The 22242-nt window shown below is 41.1% G+C and overlaps 2 protein-coding genes across 2 annotated transcripts; both read right to left on the bottom strand.

Annotated features, from left to right (window-relative positions):
* Positions 1-7201: 7201 nt before the first annotated feature.
* On the bottom strand, positions 7202-12505 carry faxca (failed axon connections homolog, metaxin like GST domain containing a). Its single transcript, XM_034527856.1, has 6 exons — positions 12102-12505; positions 10333-10468; positions 9935-10131; positions 9489-9706; positions 8543-8659; positions 7202-7988 (listed from the first exon to the last, which is right to left on the bottom strand). Exons 1-6 carry the CDS (start codon positions 12359-12361, stop codon positions 7690-7692), a joined length of 1227 nt encoding a protein of 408 aa, XP_034383747.1. The 5' UTR covers positions 12362-12505; the 3' UTR covers positions 7202-7689.
* A 1242-nt stretch (positions 12506-13747) lies between these two features.
* On the bottom strand, positions 13748-19768 carry ccnc (cyclin C). Its single transcript, XM_034527959.1, has 12 exons — positions 19622-19768; positions 19151-19257; positions 18860-18944; positions 18429-18498; positions 18270-18321; positions 18096-18151; positions 17313-17348; positions 17114-17205; positions 16936-17003; positions 16752-16831; positions 15886-16004; positions 13748-15589 (listed from the first exon to the last, which is right to left on the bottom strand). The coding sequence occupies exons 1-12, from the start codon at positions 19651-19653 to the stop codon at positions 15535-15537; spliced, it is 852 nt and encodes a 283-aa protein (XP_034383850.1). The 5' UTR covers positions 19654-19768; the 3' UTR covers positions 13748-15534.
* Between the last annotated feature and the right edge of the window lie 2474 nt (positions 19769-22242).

Here is a 22242-nt window from a genome sequence, read left to right as displayed (position 1 = left end):
AGAGAGCTGTACGGAGAGGTTTCATGCCGCGGAACTGCCAAGCATTTTTTTTTTTTTTTTTTTGGGATACGGCTGGTGTGTGCTAACCAAAAAAAAAAGAAAGAAAAAATACACAACAAAATAATAACAGCGACATTGATACGAAATGCTTTTTTTCTTCTCCATGCCTCATACCGAGGTGCCAATGTGTCGTTACGTAATGTGTCATTAAAGAAAGGCAGAGTGAGACGTGGACACGAGGTGTCCGGAAGTGGGGGTGTGGGGAGGATGGGGGGGGGGGGGGTGCTATAGAAACAAGCTTCGAGCTCGATAATAAGTCGCAGTCGGGTGTGGGGTAAATAAACGCCATTTTTTCCATCATAACAAAAGCAACAGGGGTTCTTCGCGGCGTGTGTGCAAGAGAGGGCTGTACAATGTTCACAATGTAAGCTAATACCAGCCAGCTGCTTTCATTATTACTATTATTGTTATTATTTTTGTTATTATTAATCTAATTTGAATGTGCTGTATTGATTGAAGTGGCAGCTACACCAATAATAATAATAATACAAGTGGTAATAATGATAATAACAATAATAATAACAATGTTACCAGACTGAGTATTGGTTCACTTTAATGCTTTTCTTTTTCCGTGCAGACATTTCTGTGCGCCTGTTTACACTGTGTTTGAGCTGTTTGTTATTTCTGTACTTTTTTCCAAAATGCTGTGAAGAGAAAAGACCGAGACTGTCCGGCTGGAACACTCAAAGCAATCCAGCCCACGTTGCCTTCCTTTTACTAAGAAGAAAGAAACCAGAATATATCCTGGTGCCAGCTCTGGCCGCAGTGGCTATACTACTACTACTACTACTGAATGACTCATCCACCGTGAAGACTATTTGTGGGATGTATCTTTTTTTTTTTTTTTTTTTGTATGGCTTTATTTGTTTTGTTTTTTTGTATGTGTGTTTGTTTGTTTGTTTGCTTTGTTTTTTTCTTATTCTCTGTCATTCTGTGCCAAAGCACAAACAAAGACACGTGTTCTTGTGCCACTTAAATCCATGTGATTAATAACCTGATCTGATATGTGGGAGGTTATTGAGGAAAATCCACGAGTTTTTTGGGGGGAGAGGGGGATGAATTCTCTGACTGAAATCGAACAAAAGAAATATATATATACAACATTGAGAAACAAAAAAATCCAACTGAAGGATGTAACAGGGAGAAAATGTCATATTTTGATAATATGACGTGTGGACAATTTCCACGAGACGTTTTGCATTTCAAAAAACTGTCTGAATGTATTAGACCCAGTTTACAATGTCAGAGACGCTTTTTTGAATAACTCATCGCCAATCATTAAAAATGAAGCATAGCAATATTTTACGCATTGTTTTGTAGTGCATTTTCCTCCTTAAAGGGTGTAATTTATATAATGTCCAATAAATGTATGGAATCCAAAAACCCTATGATAATTATGTCTACATCACAAGTAGGCTATAATCCTTCAGCTGAATTTGAGTTTCTGAGGTGAAGAAGAAGAAAAAAAAACAATCCTTAACCAAAACAAAATAGCATCGACCTGAAATCTGTGATCAAACGAAGAGGAAAAGGAAATCAACGATTGCACAATTTCTATATGCTTTTTTTGTCATTAAATCGTATTTGTTTTCTACAACTCTGCAGTCTCTGCACGTTATTATGCCTCAGGGAAATTCGCAACTCTGGCGACAAGCCCTTTTATTTGAATTTTCTTCTCTTTTTTTTTTTTATAATTATGGATTTTTATCAATCCGTCTCGGTTGCTTAACATCGTCCTTCAGCTGTTTCGCGTGTGTTTACATGCTGATCTGTTGTGAGGAGAGGTGTCCGTGAAGATGCCCAGACACACGGTCAATGAAACTGAAACACACCGTATAGCGTCGATTCATATTTTCATCAGGATGTGGAAACTAATTGAGGATTAATAGAGACGTAATGTATAATGTTAAAACATTTGAAGCTTTCTCTATTTGTACACATGCCTGCCTTGTAAAAAAAAAAAAAAAAAAAAAAAAGCCTACACAACAAGATAGTGTATGGGCCTAACATATGTGATGCATTCATTATACAATAATGTTGATGTGAAATAATTTGATAAATCGCATAACACATAACACACGGGATATATTGAGTGGAAATTAAAATAGTTTAAAAAAGGAGAGAGAGCTGGGAAACCTGTGACTGCATGTGTCCATTTAAAAGAGGAACGACGAACCCTAGTTTTCAGACATGTTTCTGTATTTTGCTGCAGTATGATTTCTGGTTCATTTTCCCCTCTTAGCAACGAGGTGTCCTCCTCCTCAGCAGGTCTCCTTCCTCATGTTTGCTTTCTCCCCCCACGGTTCATGTGTTCTGCATGTTTTGGGCTGATTGGTGGCCAACTCAGAAACGGTCTGCTGCTGCCCCCTAGCGGCCGGTCGTGGGTCAAGGCATGCTGGGGTTGGATGGAAGGTGGTTGCTTCATAATCAATGCACGTTGGTATATTTTTGATGTGACAATGCTCAAAAGGTATAGTTGTCTGTGGCTACACACTGAGTCTACCTTTTGCATTGTATTCTGAGATTCTGAGACAGGATTCATGCTCTACATTTAAACGTACACACTCATAAGGTTGATTCCAATATTCTTCCATCACAATGCTTTATTACTAATATAATTCTTGGCAGTGCGTGGAGGAAGTTTCCTGGATATCGTTACGTAATCTGGTTCTAATTAAAGGGAAAATAGAAACAAAGTTCAGAGAAACTATTTGTTGTGTTGAATTTACAAGCAATTGATGGAATTTTAGAGGATTTAAAAACTAGAAGAGTAAAGAATAAACAAATTATTAGATTAGATTATTTCTTTTATGGGGTTTGGGGGACTCAATAAATCCCAGCTATATGTAGCTGCTTGTGATTTATGACTCCTATAATATATAAGTAAAGACAATCTTATTCTTACAGCCCAACATCACAAATAACACATTTGGTTCAGGGGCTCTACGATCTGTACAAAATAATAATAATAATAATAATAATAATAATAATAATAATAATAATAATAATAGTGATAATATTAAACTAATCTAAGAATAATGTGATTGACATCTAACAACACCAGAGTTGAGAGTTCATGTTTTTTTAATTTGATTTCCAGGGGGTATATATATATATATATATATATATATATATATATATATATATATATATATATATATATATATATCATATATATATATATTATATATGATATATTTATATATTTAGAAACATTAATATGTGTGTGTTGTGTGAGTGTATTTGTGTGTGTTTATCCCTGTGCATGTGTTAGACCAGGTCTAAACCCAGCTCTCTGGAGGACCCTGTTGCCTGGATTCTGTCCTATCAGCAAGCGACCATCTGCCCTCCTCCCGGCCCTCACGCTCCTCGTAGAGGCATCCTTTGCATTATTCATATTTTGTACACACACACACCCTCAGACACAGACACACACACTCTTCCTGCACACACTGTCCCACCTCACACATCAAGCACACAACCACGTGTTAGACAGCCAGCCAGCCACACGCACACACACACAGACACACGCACACACGCACACACGCACACACACACACACACACACACACACACACACACACAGCTGCTACCTCTGACACTAGTGTACGCCATCTCTGACTCACCAGAGAGGTTTACACTCTGGTGTCATTGTCGGTTCTGAATCGTCTCCTCTGTCTTGTGATGGAGGACGTCTCCCTGGGACTCGGCACAATGGCCACATGTGAGCCAGAATCATGAGATATCATTCGACCGTTGGAGCCCTTTCCTCACCCGAACCACGTTCAGTCTCTGCAGTGGCGCTCCCACGACTTTCTCTCTCTCTCTCTCTGTTTCTCCAGAGCACAAGCACAAAGAAAAGGGCAGAAAGCTAATTCTTTAGCATTGTTGGGTGAGCTTTATATTGTAATATGGAAGCAGGTACAGAGGGATTATGAGCCAGATATATGTATGCCAGAGCATACCCACCTCTAAGTGTTGATGTAGAGCAGAGCTCTTTTCTGGGGAGCCATTTTCCATTTCAAAATTACAAACTTCTCTGTAAACAATATTTGACTTTGTGATTTTGGTGGCTTTTTGTTCCCTCAGTCCTATTCTCTCCCCCCCCCCCCCCCCCCCCCCAGCCACCCCCCACCCCCGAGTCCTTTGTTCCCTAAAAATCAGTGCACAGTTCCAGATGCCATACTGTGTAGAAACGTCATTCTTTTTCCCCGTAAGGAAGAAAATGACTTTTCATGCACATTTCATCAATAAACACAAGAACTGAAGCAAAACAAGAGGAAAATACCACAACTATATTTAATGAAATATTAAGGGTACTCCATTGTCGTACAGCTTTCTTTTTTTTATCTCTAGGTAGGACACATTTATAAGTATCTTTTTCTTTTAATGAGTACAGAGCGGTTTCTTTTAGATCATGTTCGCATTTTAATTTGACTTTTCTTCCCCCCCCCCCCCCCCCCCCCCCCCCCCCGGCTCTCTTATTTACAGTTCGATGAGAATCCACGCGTGTTTCAGCACAGACAATATGGCTTCTAGTCTACAAGCAGACATCTCGGTAGAGAGACACACGTACACGGCCGGCTGAACCCCTGACCCCTGACCCCTGACCTGTAACTGAGGAACATTGAGACAATGAAGTCGCCGACAGACACTGATCTGGGAGGACCGTTTCCCCTGTGATGGGTGAGCTTACACGAGGACCGCTGACCTCACCACACCGATACGAGCTGTTTGGTATTTCACCTCAATTTATATATATATATTTTATTTTGTTATGGTTTCAACAGGACATGAACTTTAGACAGTAGAATTGGCGGCAGATGACGGACTGTAATATTTTTAACACAATGACATCGATATTATGATATGAATATAACATTTACCACATGACATCTCGAAACATGGACAATTACATGCAAGTACGGCGATGACATGGCAGCGGGGAAATATGCAGTTCGTTCAGTGGAAGTCAGAGAACCTATACAGTATTGCACTAATACACAGATCAATACACGTGATTGACTCGCGGAAGAAAATAAATGTGTAAACAGTGCAAAAAATAAATAACAATATTATTGATTCTTAAATTCAAGCACATCCACCATCGAGATCAATAAATATAAACAATATGAAATAAATAAATATATAAATTAGAATGAATGTGACGTATAAAAACACAAGTCATGTGCTGGCACCGATATAAAGTAAACAGCTTAAGGAGTCAGTTTCCATAATCTGACGAATGCGGAGAGAAGGCCAGAACATGCATACGAGGAGTTTTAAGACACAGAATGACATTTTTTTATTAAATTATTGTAATTAAATTCATCTGCAGCACACACACATAAAGGCTTTACCGTCTCCCTACAAGAGGCTTTGAATGTACACCTAATGTATTGATGTTTTTTACATTAATTGGTTAAACAGAGAATCCAGAATGAAGTGGGAGAGGAAAATGGTGATTTTTGCCGTCATCAAAACATCTTTATATTCCTCGTCTTACTTAAACAAATGACAAAAGTCATAATACGTATTTCACCATACGCTGCTACATTATAACGCTACCGTTTCTTTCATTATTAATTTAATTGTGTGTAGCATCTTCACAAGGAGAGTCTGACTGATGCTGGAGTAAAAAAAGTAATAAAAAAAGATCAATGTATATATTTTTTAAAAACACGAAGATTAACATTTTCGAAAAATAATTCCTTAATTAAGTTATAAAATAATTGTAAGATGTCTATTGAGCGTGGGGCATTTTTCAGTTGGATTAAATGTATCAGTGCCCTCTAGTGGACAAATGATGTAAAGAAGACTGTGTTTCTAAAACTACCTCAGACATATTTTTGACATTTCCCTGCTGCGCTCTCTTGTAACAGATTATGCCAAAACAAATTATGTAAATCCTCATTAAGACCCGAGTCTTTAGAGCGGCAACATTTTTGCAGTGACTGCAATTGATTCGCTTGCAAAGAGCAACCACCTAACTGAACAATATTGAGAATATGTGTGTGTGTGTGTGTGTGTGTGTGTGTGCAGGTTCGTGCCATCATTCACACACAGAGGGTGACTCATCCATGCGATATGCATAGTGCACACACCCTTTGCTTGCATCCATATTATAGCCTCAACACACAATATGTTGGTATGTGCATTTGCTGAGTGACAAACACACAGAACACCTGCATCGAACCGCGACACACACACACACACACACACACTCCAAACACCGCGACACACGCACACACACACACACACACACACACACCCCAAACACCACGCAGCCTCGCGTAGCATCAACCTGCTCCTGCTCCGTCCTGGAGGCACGTAATCCATTTTTTAGAGGAATCCATTTTTTTTGGGAATCTTTACAAAACAAAAACAAAAAATGCTGCAAGGGACCTGAACTGGCTCCATCTTTTTACGGCTGATTTGTTTGCACCGACGTTGTAAAACTTGTCATTTCTAAGCCAACAAAAAAATGTAGATGACATCATCCATGTGAAGTGTAAAGGGCGATTTTTTTCATTGGCACTTTCATTCAGACTGTATTTTCTATTTCGTCTATTTCTACATGATTGCTTGACTCGCTCTCAATGCTTGAATGCATGCGACATGTCTGTTCGACCTGAAGCTGCTGTCCACTAACGACGACGTCGTCACTTTATGCTTCAAACAGAGGAAAAGAAAAGAAAACGGACATAAAAAAAGATAGTTTCAAAGTGCTATCCACTATTTCCCATGAACTTTTACTGCACTATTTAAATTTGGGCAGCAGGCATTACTGTAATATCCCAGTTGTGTGGACAGATACATACAGTACAGGAGGTCATAGGGCTCCTCATACTGATCCTAGACCAGCAGAGTGGGTATTCATTAATTAAGACTACTACAAGACGATTGGAGTCAGTGTGTCAAACACAAATGAGAACCACCGACAGTATTTACAATATATGACAGAGGGGAGGATTCTATATGTGCAGGCTATCTATACTATTTATACTTATACATATATATATATATATATATATATATATATATATATATATATATATATATATATATATATATATATATATTTATTTATTAAATCTAATCCATTTATATATTTACACTTCATTCACATGAATCCCTGTACAGGACCCTACGTGTCGATGTCATGTCAATACAAGGCGTTGAGGGTTCAGTTGGCCGGGTGGTGCGAGTGGACGAAAAAAGGGGGGCTCACGCACACATTTAGTTGCCATGGTTCCGGCAACGCGTCAACGGGTCGAAGTTGTGACCGCGGATGACGTCGAACCACGTGGAGGAGTTCCTCGGCGGCGGCGGCGGCGGCGGCGTCATTCACTCCTGGTCTTAGAGTCTCGCTCTCCGTTCTCTTTTCCCTCCCCTGCAACCTTTCTGCTCCCTCGTTCTTTGATCTCGTCACCTTTGGTTCCCCTTTGACCCGATCTCTCCTCCGCTCCAGGTCGGACCTCGACTTCTCCACCGACGCAGGAGACACCAACGAGCCAGTTTAGTTCTGTTCACAGAGGTAGGGGGGCGTGTGGAGAGGTGGGATGCCGCTCCCCTCCTGGCGGCGTGTGCGTATGTGCGGTGAGTGGCCTGCTACACCCGGATGTGTGGTCAACACTTGAGCGGGTCCATCTCAGAGCACTCCGTGTCCATGTCGGAGTCGTACAGCGAGTGACCGGTCGGGTCGCTGACGGGCGACAGAGGGTCCTTTGGCGTATGAGTGTGGGAAGTGTGTGTGTGCGTGTCCTCCTGGAAAGTGTCTGAGCAGGAGTAGAGGCCCAAATCGGGGAGCTTAGAGTCGCCGCCCTCTGTGGAGTCGCTGTAGCAGAAGTCCTCCAGGTCCACGAACCACTCGGGCCAGAACCGCCGGCGGATGCGCTCGCAGTACATGGCGAGGTTGATGAGCTCACCTGGAGGAGGACAGACATCGGAGTGAGCTGCTCTGAGATGAGTGAAACTCTACAAACATTAGAGCTAAAATGTTATTAGAGTGTGGTGAATAAATATAATCTTGCTTACTTGGTGCTAAGGATATGTTTTCATTGTGGGGTTTTTTCTGTGTATGTTCTTTAAAGGGTCAATTTGTGTAGATTATCATTTATCATTATTTCTTGGACTCTGTATTTTGGCCACTTCATTTTGGTAATATAAAATATATACATAATGTCTGTTCCTTTAATAATTTGAGTAGTGTATTTACTTTTCTGTTCTCAAATATAGATTTCAAATAAAAGATTTATCACTTGCAGTTAACATTACTTTGTCCAGCAATATTTATTATTCAAGCTGTGAAACATTTATTCGCAGAACACTGTTGTTGCGATGTATCTTTTTTTTTTTGTAAATCCACAATGAAGAAAGCCTAACGTTGCCTCATACGACTTAAAAAGCAGTGGATTTTTTTTTTTTTTTAAATAAACTTCTATTCACATATTTTTTTGGATTCCTATTCTGGTGAACTGACCTTTGATGAGCTGCTCCGGCCGTGTTCCCGGCAGCGTCCACATGGCAGGAGCCAGGTGACTGAACACGGCGGCGTCTACTGTTGAGAGCTTCGAGCCCAGAAGGTACTTCTTATCACCTTTTCAGGAAAGTCAAATAACAACACACATACAATCAATATGAAGAGACGTTTGAAGAAATAGTTCGGCCTCTTGGGAAAATGTGCATATACAGCTGGTGTTTTTTATAAAACCAGCAGCTGGTTAGCTTAGCCTAGCATAAATACTGTAAACAGGGAAACAGCTGGCCTGGCTCTGTCCATCAGTGGTGTAAAGTACATTTACTAAGTACTGTACTTAAGTAAAAATGTTGAAGTATAGGCGTACTTGTACTTTACTTGAGCGTTTTCATGTGATGCTACTTTCTACTTCACTACCTCCCAAAGGAAATTGTGAACTTTTTACTTTCCTACATTTATTTGATGGCTTTAGTTTCTAGTTTCTTAAAAAACAAAACACACAGCTCTACTTCCATGCTCCAAGATCTGTTTCTCTTATATCTCAAACCATAAACTGCTAGAGGTTGTGTTGATTCTAGTCAGCAATGCTAACGTCTTACCACAGGGGGTCAGTATTGTGCTGCTATTTGTATAAACATGACTTCCTGGTTATAGTTATTTTCCAATAAAGCTGTTTGTAAACAATGTGAACACACAACCTGTGACATAGCCTCATACTTCTAAAGCTAACGTCTCTAAATCTCTTTGCATTCAGACTCATAAATGCTTTTATTAAAAATACTAATTGTGCTGCATATACTTAAGACTTTCACAAGGTCAAATTTCAAATGACTGGGATGTTTTGGTTGACTGCAAATCTTTAATAAATCCCACAAATACATTGCAATAGATTCTAATGGTCCAAATGACGAGCATCAGTATTTAGAAGAAATAAAACACATATTCTCACCTAGCAGAGTGGCCAGGGTGCGCATGTCCTTCTCCATCAGGCCGTAAACCTCCTCTGGAGAGAAACGTCCGATCCCGTGTCCGTACATCTCCCTCTTGACGATTCCACCGGTCAGGTGACTCAGGATCCACTTGAGCAGGTCGCTCAGCGGCCCGCTCACAGACAGCATCTTCTGGGTCTCCTCCAGGTTGTCCACCCACTGACAGTAAGCTATGGTCCTGCAACAAAGACACACACACACATATACACACATCTCACGATGAGTATTCGAGAATTAGTAGAATCAAACTTAAAATAAATGAAAGTATCATGTGATCCCTGGGGGGGAAAATAGGCTGCAAGTTAGTTTAATTTTAAATAATTAGTGAAAAGCTCCCTTACAATGAAACTGCACTGTTCTAAGACAACAATAACAATGCTGTTTGAACTTTCCGGGGGTTCCTCACCAGTACAAATGCTCCTCCACCATTGTGGTGATGGCACGCGACATGGCCTTCTCCTGTGGCGTCAGGCTCATGTTGAGGCTCGCGCCCAGCCTCTCCTCCAGGAAGTCGATGATGAACTCTGTACCGCACACCTGCTCCTGGTTGTATTCGATCCACGGCATCTTTCCCTGTGGCGAGAGCTTCCCATCAAAGTAGTTCTGCGAGAAAAAAAAAGAAGATATTCAGGAAAAGAAGATACAGAATTGAGAAAGTAGTTGGTGAGATTAAGTGAATTAAATTTGAATCAGATCGAGACAAATAGGATTAAAAAAAAACCTCACACTCGATAGTAAACATGCATCCATAGGAGAATAAAAGAAAACAGATGCAGATGCAGACTCATATAACCACAGCTGTACCTGGTAGGGCAGGTCAACCATACGGAGGTAGGTCTCCATCTTAAGGCAGAAAGGGGACAAGGAGGGGACGCCAGTTTTGGGCCTGGAGAACTGGTGGAGTATGATGGCATCTTTGGAGTCCAGCTCTTCCTCTTTTCTGTGTGGAGGAGAGAATGGCAAAGCTGCAGATAACAGACGGCTTGAAGGTGTGTGTGTGTGTGTGTGTGTGTGTGTGTGTGTGTGTGTGTGTGTGTGTGTGTGTGTGTGTGCACTAGAGTTGGGCTATCATATTTTTAATTAATCAAATGATCTTCAGCCAAGGTCCTTTAACCTGCCTGAGTGATTGTCATTTATACCAGCCGAGGAAAAACTGCAATGTCAAAATAATGAATCACACCCTTATGAAGCATTCATGGATACAGTTGGAGGCTATTTCACGGACAAGGGCAGGACCTGCTCACGTGCACAGTGCAGAGTTAAAGGGAGCTGTCCACCGCGTGAGGTGCTGAAACGTGAAAACAAGCCTTTTTGAGTAAAAGAGCTGTCTATTTCCGCGTGGTGCTGAAATGCCCGACCACTCTCTGATATGATGAACCCGATGAGGGTTCCGTACAATGATGCCTCGAGAGCCAGAGCTGCAATATTGAACTTCAGACGGGATATTTTTTTTAAAAACCACGAACAGCTGATCTCTATCCAAATTAATATTTAACTACACCACGAACAGCCTGCACTTCCGTATAAAAATCGCCCCCCCCATTAAGTGCTGAAGGCCTACAGACACCAGATTGTCACACGCTGTCAGTTGAGCTCAAATCACTTCACTTAGACCTTATTTAAATATTATAGGCTTCATTTTTTTATACTGACTGGTGGTCATATTGCTGCAGGCTCTGTAACCCGAGGTATGCTCAAAACTAATTCCTGACCGTGAATAATAAATAATAATAATAATAATAATAATAATGAACACAGATACATCCATATCTGTCCTTATACAATTTCCGTTTGTAAATATGTTTGGGCTTTAAACTGTTTACATTTAAGGTTGTTTTTCTTCTTCACATAACTGCAGAGCTTTTGACTGAAACCAAACACCATGGACGTGTGTGTGTGTGTGTGTGTGGGGAGGGGGGGGGGGGGGGGGGGGGGGGGGGGGTGTCGATCACAATAAAGCAAACACACGATGTGAACTTGAGGCTTCGTGTCACCTCGTCCTTGAGATGCCGACAGATGAAAGTGACCCGATGTCAAAGTCTATAATGTCAATTAATATGAGAATAGAGCGGTTTAGAAAAAAAGGACCAAAAGACGAAGACGAACCTCATTTTTGAGCCATTATCATTTTATTTATTTTAATTTGCTTTGAGTGGCCGAGCCCCGTTTAACAGGCTAAGCTATGTGTGACCCCTTGCTGCATGGTCACCTCTGTCATTAATCCACATAAAATAAAGCCAATAAATATATAAATGTCCTAATGTGTGTTAGTGAGGAGGGAGCCGGAGGGGGGGGGGGGGGGGGTTCTGTTACATCACAATCCACCCACTCACGATTCATTATATTCTCCACTGACTCTCTCCCCCGCCCAGCCTGATGAGATTAAGTAACATCACCCACCGAAGAAATATATATAAATAAAAGGAGAGAGCTGTGGAGTGAAAACATGAACGGAACGAGACGAGCAGTGGGTTTCGGGTGGATCGCGGCCCGAGAGGCCCGAGTGTTGCGCGGTGACGAGCTCCGCAGCGTCTACAGTGACACCTCCGACGGCCTCTCAGTGTTGTTGGTACCTGATGGCCAGCAGCTCGTGCAGCAGATAAGCAGCGGCGGCGAGCAGAGCCCCTCCGGTCAAATACAGCGTCTTCCGCCACCACGAGTCCGAGCCCAACGCCGACATTATCCCGCCGTGGTCCTGCAGCGGGCAGGCGACGATGTACCCGGAAAACGAGAGCTGCTCATCGGAGCCCAGCAGGCCGGAGGAGAAGCTCTGGTTCTGGCTAAGATCGACCACACACGACCGCGTCCAGGCAAAGCCGACGCGCCAGTACATGCTCTCTGTCTCGGGCCACTTTCCGCCTCACTCTGGCAGCTCGGGGCTTCATCGGCGGGGGCTTCATGGGTGCGGGGTGCTGCGCGTGCGGGTCGACAGGGCGAGCAACGGCCGACTGGACACGAGCGTCCCGCCCGGAGCTTGTCCCCGCTGCGGGGTCGACATCCTCCGCAGCCCGCTCGGAGCTCCACTGGCTGCAGCCTCTCAACCTATCGAGTCCGACGAATGCACAGCGACGCTTCCGGTTATCTTTCAGAATAAAGGTCGACAAGCCTAATGTAAAGTGACAGTCAGAATGTACATCAACATGTAAATACAGCTTCTTTCCTGCATGTCCGTAACAGTTTGTATTAAAAAATATATATACACATACATACATACATACATATATACATATATATTATATATGCCCTTTTCTGAGACTCGGACTCGGGGCTCAGACACCACAGGAGCCACACAAGTTATTGGTTTACTTTTTTTTGATAAACACCAAAACCTACAGTTAGATTGGTACTGAAAAGTAACCGTGATCTTAATACAAACTAATACATAGTTTAGGCCTATAGAGCCGCTACTAGTAATATGACCACAGTAGCTATGTAACAACAAAACAAGCAATAGAATACATAAGAGTTAAAAGTAGCGTATCAAACTAAAATATGTACACTATTTGAACAATGAACTCCCAAAATACACAATCATGTCCTCATAACCCCGATGTCTGAAAAAGTGAATGTTATCCTTTATCCCTTGGTTGTGACAACTGCGGCAAATATCGTTTTGCATGAAATTGATCCACCCATTCTGCATTAATCTTACTGCACCATGCCCCATTCACAAAAGCTGTACTGTATCTGTAACATGTCACCCTGCTTTCAATAAATAAGGCTATATAATAGTATACACATATAGTATAATAATACTGCTGGTTTTCCTCAGCTGAAGTAAATAAATAAAATCCTATGGTTTTATTTTGAAGGGGAAATGCTGCAGTTTGCCGTATCGTTTCTCTCTGCTGGCTTCACGCACCAAAAGTGACGTCACGGGTACTGGCTGTACCCAATGGTACCATCTCTGGAGGCAACTACAGGTAAATACATCCTCTGATACCATTTAGTGAAGTAACACACACTTGGAGCACAAACAGGGGAAATTATTAATGCATTGCATTTACTATGCCTATACTTTAACTCCAACCTCTCCGGAACATATAATTTTCTAAAATATCATAACTGATATGTACTATGTTAGGTAGTCTTTGGTGTTGCCACTAGGGGGTCCTACCACAGACATCGAGGTTAGGCAATGGGACTGAATACAACTTTCGAAACCTGCTGGAATATTCCCCTAAAACCTGCTTGAATAAAACAGCCGTGAAACACGTCGTTATGCACATCATACATTTTTATTACCATAAATCATCCTCCAAAAATGATGAACAGAGATTTTCAAGTAAAAAAAAAAAAAAAAACACATTTTGGAAAATGTGGTTGTTTTTTTTAACCAGAACTAGTAGGATTATTCAGGCGTGGTGAATCCCTTTAAATATTTCACGCCCATTAAAGTTGTGTGACAGATGGAGGCGGCTGAAGGGGAGGAACACGTCAACAAGGCTGCACACAACTCGTCTCCGTGGCTTCTCCGTCTTACTCGTCTCCGTGAGTGAAAGTGAAGGGCATTTAACACCATGTTTTTGTACATTTGTGGTTTGTTGTTGTTGTTGTTTCTCCAATTGGGACAAGAAGACATTGAGGAAGCCATCGAGGTGAAAAAAGATGCACCCGATGCGACGACATTCAACCCCTAAAAGGCATTTTCCAGCTGGCCTGAATGGGACGTTGTGCTTTTACGAAGGGTGTTCTCTGTAACCAGCAGCTTTTCATTTTGGGAGGCTTTCAAGCACCTTGTTTGGAGTACAGCCACACACGCTCCCACTGTATCACATCACACACACATAAGAGACATCTACAGGTATACGCACAGACATATCGCCACAATAAAAGCAATTGAATAGATGGCAAGACGGTAGATTTTAAATGAGAACGCACAACAAAAAGTTTGCAACAAATCTAGAACGATTGTAATTTACGTTTTGGCACCAAAAAAAGAAATGTACTTTCTTGACAGATGAAAAAACAAAAATATTATAATATAGCTTTAGACAATTCATTCTACCACTAAAGCATAACAGATGAAAAAAAAAACTAAAATTGCAATAAAATTAAGAATTTGCTTTGCCGTGGACAAACAGAATCATGATGGTCCTTGTATTTGACGCACAAAGCTAAACCAGCTCATGATTTCCATTTACGGTTTCATTAATTAAGCCAAAACATGAAAAGATAAAATTAATAGAGTTATAAGGCTATTTACAAAAAGGGAAGAGGGGGGAGGGGATGGACGAGGCGTAGTTGTCATGATTCAAAACAGTAAATCATTGTATTCAAAGAATTCATTTCTACCATAACGAGGAGCCTTCTCCCGGCGTTATTGATCAACCAGCCTGACAGAGCCGGGCTGTCCAATCACATCACAGTTGCACAGGGTGATATCCAATCAGATCGGCACAGGATGCAATCATTTTACGGAGAAGACTACTATGTACCTGAGGAATGAAAACTGGCCACTCTCTCTCTCTCTCTCTCTCTCTCTCTCTCTCTCTCTCTCTCTCTCTCTCTCTCTCTCTCTCTCTCACACACACACACAGTACTTGTGATCAAGTTAACTCGAAACCCCACGGAGCGTCACATGAAAAAAATTCGCTCCTCTGGGCTGTTCAAGATTGTCAGGATCATCACAATGACATTAAAGCAGGTTTCTTCTGTACCATCACATCTGGTCTATAATTTTCCGCCACATTCACAGCCGCCCCCCCCAAATGTTCCTCAGTTTTTAAGTTAATTTCAAGTCCAGAGCGAAGTACGGAGCCTCGTCGAGATATTTCAGTGGCTACTCGCTCGATCCAATGAACCCATAATGATCGGAGATTGGAAGAGTGAAGACGTGGCTCTCAGAGTTTTGAGGGGCATCTCGGTTGGTTGAAATGGGATTTTTTTTCTCCTTCTTTTTCAGCTAACATCACAAAAGTCGGGCTGAGTGACATTTGAAAAAAAAAAAAAAACACCCTTCTCTACGTCAGCATTGTGGATTCCGAAGGAAATCTCGACGCCACGCTAGGACTGGCTGTAGGAGTTGCTTTGGTTCCCATTGGAGCTCTGGTCACTCTCACTGTCGACAGACGGAAGGAACAGTTACACACAGCTCATTGAGATGTAGTCGGCCTTCAAGGAAATGCAATGTGGTTGTATGATACTATGACATGAGGAAATGCAGCTCTGCGCTCACTCATCTCAGCAGAGGTTCTGCCAAATGGTCAGATGTTTGTAAAAATTTAATGACTTGCTAAATGTTGTTTTTGTCGTGTAATTTTTTTATGATTCTTGGATCGGGCCTTAACTTACAAAATAGTTGAGCCTCTGCTGTGCGTGATGTCAGGGTTGCACACTGAGCAGAGTCACGTTTACCTGTTCGGAGGAGGTTTGGGTTTGGGCATCTTGTTTAACACGGCAGCGATCTCCTTCCTGTCATCAAAGTTTTTCCACTGGTCGTAGAGCTTCAGAATGACACGGATGATCTCCAGGATCTTGACAGAAAAACGAAAAACTTAAGTGAACTCATGTGGATCCACAGCGGCTCAGTACAAAATAGTCCCAAAGTAAAATTGGTTTGCTCACAGTATTTATTGGACAATTATGTTAATAAAACAGTCACTGTTGTGCCTACTAAGTCCTTTCAAATTAACAATTAATGCCAATTAAAATGGATTTAATTTCATTCAACATTGACTAAATCTGTCAGTCAGATGTTCTTCAATTTCAATCATTATACAACTTTTATGATGTTAAAATACTTATACATGTGGATGGAGTACATCACACAGTATATTGTCAGTCTGCCTAAATCCCCATTGAATATAGAATTGATCTATATTTGTTTGCTTTAGGCATCTGCAATCACGTGCGTTTGTAATCCTTACGACATACACATCGACCACGAAGCACACACAGCAGGAAACCAGACCGTTGTCACACAAACAGTGAAGCGAAATGTGAGAAGCCCGTTACAAAAAAACAGAGATGATCACTTCCTACTTTTCTAAAACACATGGCCGAAAAAGATGAGGTTGCACAATGTAACTTTTTCTCTTAAACAGACTGATGTTTTTGATTCTGGGCGTTAATGTATCTTTACCAGAAGTATGTGACACTGTGAGAAAAGTTGATTTATGTGTGAAAAGATGCATGTGGATGTGTCTCAACCTTAAGAAATTCAGATTATAGAACACCAAAACATGTGAAAAGGGATTTTTTTGAGACTGGGATATTCTTACTTTGTCCATGTCGACAGAAAGCTCTGCAAACCACTGCCTGGCATCTTTCTGTTGTACCACACAGGCAACATGTAGGCAGGCTGCGAGAGGAAAGACTTTGATCACGTTACATGTAATAATCTTATTTTAAGTCGGTAACTACATTACATAGCTGTAATGAGAATTGCACGGGGACACATCTTACCCAAGGCAATCATGAAGGGAGGGTAGAGCAGACATAGATCCGTCCTGTACGTGTCGTTCACTATTCGCCTGGTTTAGATAGATAACAGCACAGACACTGGGTAAGCCTACTAACGGCTAAATCTGGTATTAAAAGGACGTCCAAAGAGACGGATAACACTACAAGGACGGTATCGTACCAGGCCAGGGGCAGCAGCATGTCTTCCTGTCCCATATCCTGCACATACTGCAACAGAGGTCTGTAGGGGTGGTACACTATCAGGCAGCAGTCCTGGAAAAAGAAAAAGATAACAATCAGTAATCCAAACAACCATTTAAAAATCAAGCAGAATGCAGCATGCGGTACAGTAGAGATGACACAAAGCTCTCTCCACTCACCATCAACTCCAAAAGGTAGAACTCACATTCTAATATCTGCAAAAGACACAAGTTGAAAATTGTATTTAACATATCAGACCGGTTAAAGTGAACATGCATTTACAATAGAAAAATTTAAAAAAACACATCTGTGTTTACATCTTGAAAAAGGGTCTAAGAAAACCTACAAACAAACCAGGGGTGTTTCAGGACATCTGCCACAGGTAAAGATCAGTTTCTTTAAATTAACTTCATTCAGTATCAGTGTTCAGATGTCGGAGATCCAAATGTGAACCTTATTTATTGCAATAAAGCGGTGAAAGGCGGATGCTATCTGTGAATTCATTCTATTCTATTCATGTGTATAAATACATCCTTGACAGGCTGAAAATAATGCTTCAAGTACAATATATCTTGAGGTAGTATATTAGGTTGTGTTCATAGGAAGCGGCGGACACCGACGTGCCAACACTGTGTTACAGTGCAAGGAACTCTCGGTGTGCTGTAATGTCGATGCATGAATCACGATGAAGTTGAAAGTTGCCCTCAACCTCAAGCCCTCCTTTCAAGTCTGATCCTTGCTCAAACTTTGTGAGTGTCATGCACATCCCTTAAACACACATACACACATTTGGACACCAATTAGTCGCATGTCTTCGTCGCTGTGTTATTAGACTGCCTGGTTAAGACTTTACTTGACCTTCTTACATTGCTGCATTCACTGTTTGACAACTGTCATATCTAATGTTGTCTTTGTTGCATCTAAATGCCAAAACCGGATTCTTACACAAACACGTTACTTACATGATTCATTCTGTAAGGGAACTCCTTTGGAAAGGCGTAGGAAAATCTTGTTTTCACTGTTTGAGAAAATAAACATGATTATACCACAGTCGCCACTGCAGAAGAAACACGAATGTGAGCGATTTGTACAATTTTCAAATTTCAAGCAACATTTGACAAATAATGGCGACTTACACACAGATGTTGCCGCAGAGATTAGCCTGGTATTGGACACAACTCCAAATTCCTGAGTGGGCATAAAAGTTTGAGTACAACACCGATACACAGAGGACACAGACAACAGGAGCTACTACTTTAATAGTGCAACATTCTTGTCGACAGAATTGTACATACCTCAACTTTAGAAGCCAAAAAAACACAGGTAGGAGCCATGAGCACTGGATCTATACTTTTCAGGGAATACCTGCAAACAAAAAGGAGATCAAGAATTATCCGCTTTGGGAAAGTAGGATTTAGGCACAAACAATGCCGTGGAGGTTAGGTGACAATGACAATCATACGACAGCTCAGAGCTAAAATAAACATTATACATTTCAAGGCTAAGGGAAAGGTGAGCAAAGTCAAAACCTAACTAGGGAGGTGGGTGATATGGTTTCAAAGGACACAATAGACCTAATAATGATGCAATAATGATGCCGATAAGAATGTCACTTAAATTTGCCAAATGCCGTGCAGCTGTAACGGCAGAACGACATTTACGCTGAACAACCAAAAATCACTAAACACAGTCCTAAATGAAATTATAATATCATATGATATGATACCTGGCGTAGAAGCGTTTGAAGTAAACGGTTGCCGTAGCAATGACCTGCTGCCGCAGCTTCAGGTGTTCCCCTAAAGCCTGGATCACTGAAAGAGACAGAATTACACATTTAAAAAAAAGAAGAAAAAAAAAAGGTAAATACAATAGTCATAAATAGAAAGTAGACTAATTAAATGCAATACATTTCTGTTGGACTGTTAGTAACATACATAAGATGCGGTGTTATTTCATGTAATCTAAAAAAGGAGCCAACAGGTGTTGTAAATTGTAAAAACAAAAAAGTAAGAAATACCATTGGCAAAGAAAATCTGCAGCTTCCAGTACTCCTCTTCCGAGAGGAACTTGAGATCCTTCTGTCGCTCTTTCATGAGGTCCTGCTTGTCCAGAACCCACTGCAGACTTTACCACAGTGAATAAAAAGCGTTACCTCCACATTATGACGATTATGTCGGTTATTCAACTCGTCATCGACCCCCCCCAGCTAGCGGGTAGCGAAGCAGATTCAACTGAAACCACCACTGTCAGACGCGAAGCATAGACATTACAACAAGTTAATATAAATAAAGAACAGCGTTTGTCTTTTAATATGTTCGCCTTCAGTCTTTATTAAAATAGTTCTATATATATATATATATATATATATCTTATATCGTCGCAACGGTTGGCCTACGATAACCCCGCAGAGCTAGCGCGAGGCCTCACAACACAGACGGCGGTTTGCGAAACAGAGACGCAACACGTCACTTTCTAAATAGAAACTTACTAATGAGAACTTTGCCAGAAGTTTCCTGCCATTTCGTAGCTGTTGAGGTAGAGAAGGACACTTTTTTTTTAACGATGCGACTTTCCTACAAAGAAGAGGACCGCACAGGCAATGTTGTTGTGCTCCGCAGACACGGGAGTGACGTCGAGAAATGTGCCGGAGACGCACAGAGAACTCTACGGAATGGTTCCGAGATTTTAAGTTCCGCCTTTAAAACATTTTTTTTCTTTTTCTACAAGTATATATATATTTATATATATATATATATAAATGATCTATCATTGAATCTGCATCATTTTAATTAGAAAAAGATTTTAACGTTACGCATGTCCAGGAAATGTGGGCACACACATTTCTATGTATGTTAGTTAACAGATCATGTATATTAAAATAAAGTTAATTGACGCAGCCTTAATAAATGTTTTTAGGGACATTTATTCATGGGCTGGGAAAGTTCAACATTCCTCTGTAGTGTTTAGGGAAGGGCAAGGTAACGTTGGACCATAAAGCCTCCCACCACCACCAGACTAAAAGGTGTGAGTGACCCGTTTCCAGTCCCCAGAGAGGATGTCTTCATACCGCCGGCATTTCGAGGGAATCAAATTGATCAACTGCCACTCTGGTCCCGCCTACAGTGCGAGTGTGGGAGCGCTGTGCTTTGGCATGACCATGGGGCTCGGGCCAAAACTGGACCTGGATGCGGCTGAAGCAGAGAACCGGGCCTTCATGTCGACCCGCACCACTGAGAGGCAGGAGATGGTGAGAGGACCAACTGCAAACAGACACACATTTGCTCATTTGCTCATGTAATACTAGTTAAATGTTGCAGAAATCCTCATTTGAATTTCTTGACATCTGAACTTTGTAATGTGACTTCTTGCCATGTGAGACCGTCGGGCCTCAGGCAGCTGCACGAGTCTCAGCTGAAGGAGCTCAAAAAGGACGCAGAGAAAATGAGAATCCAGAAGGTGAGGGAGGTCATATCTCCTGACTGCACCATATTTAGATTGTGGTTTGATGTGATTATTGTAGAAGCCAGTTCGGGTAACATTGGAGCTCCTTTTCTTTATTGAACTAAACCTTTCAAACCGGATGTGTTTCAATGTCCCGGGATGTGGATAAATCAACTTCAACCCAGATTGCGCTGGAGAAACAGCTGGAAAACCTGGAGATTGAGCTGGCCGTCCTTCAGAGAGTTCACTAGGAGGTAAAGTATGCTCGTATCTCTATCCACGGCATACTAAGTGCGCATGAGTCAATGGCTGGTGGCTGGCATGCCTTTCATATTAGCATTAATGGTTTAATGGTCTGGTAATTATTGCAATGACATGCAGGTTAAATTTAGAAGAGACCTCATTGATGGATAGTGTAAGTAAAGCCGCAAACGTGACACTTACCTGCATGGTGTGAAGGACTCGTAGGAAGCTAGAGGGGGAAGCTGTGACTGATGTGTGGTGCAGAGTGGTGGAGTGAACCTTTCTTAATCATGTAAAGAAATGGGTGTATATTACTTACGCAGATCAAATACTGTTCAAATGTCTTTCTAAAATCTTATCAAAGGCCAGTTTTAGTGCTGCATCTATCACTATTCCTCTAACTCTGGTTGTTTGTGTTCCACTGAAAGGAAATTAAGCTGCTGGTGCAAAATATCTATTCAGCAACCACCAAGTTGGACGTGACCTTTGACCTCCCGGACCTTTTCTCTGCTCTCAAACACATTCAGTCTCAGTATGACAGCATTGCTGCAAAAAAAACCTGCAGGTAGGGTGCAAAAATAAATCATGTTCACATAAACAACTCGGTTCAACAGTCAATATATAACTCATATATACGTATATATATATATATATACGTATATATATATATATATATATATATATATATATATAACAGTGTGTGTGTCTGTGTGTGTGAAGCTTCTCACCAAGGAACGGGAATTGGAATTCAATGTGTATTTATATATATTTTATACTTGTGTACAACCCTTTGCACAAAAAATAAATCACAATTATTACATTTAATTTGGAATTGGAGGTCTAAAATAATGATAATAATAACATTTGTATTTTGTTCGTAATCAGGATACCATACCGATATGGTAAAATGTCTTATTCTAACTTATTTCTCCATCCCCTTTTCTTTTTCCCCAGAACAGTTAAAGATTAGGACACTTATGAGAGCGACACCATCACCATTTCTGGAGCAGCGGACAACACATATGAAGAATAGATTGCTCATCTGCCCCGGTTCATACACACCGAACTATATGCTGTGCAACACCGTTCTGTGTCCTAGAAAATCCCAAAATTCAACATGGAATTGGAGAGAAGACACAACTTGCACTCAAGCAGTAAAATGCCTTTTTCAAGGATTGATTTGATCCTCCGTGGATACTTTACATTCAGAAAGCTTTAAATCAAACGAGACACTTACACAGACACATTCTTTTTAAAATGTTTTTATTATTATTTATTTAAACCAAAGTAGCAAAGGCTACTATCCTCATGTAAACGTGTGGTCAAAAAAAAGATTCAATTTAGTAGGAAGTTACATAATAACCAAAAGTGAACCATTAAGACTTTCTTAATTTGTTCGTGAAGACAATTTGTTTTAATTGCATA

This window comes from Cyclopterus lumpus, chromosome 24 (assembly GCF_009769545.1).
Source record: "Cyclopterus lumpus isolate fCycLum1 chromosome 24, fCycLum1.pri, whole genome shotgun sequence".
Lineage (NCBI taxonomy): Eukaryota > Metazoa > Chordata > Actinopteri > Perciformes > Cyclopteridae > Cyclopterus > Cyclopterus lumpus.
The sequence above is the reverse complement of the archived record's forward strand: the minus strand, read 5'-3'. Positions and strand labels throughout refer to the sequence as shown.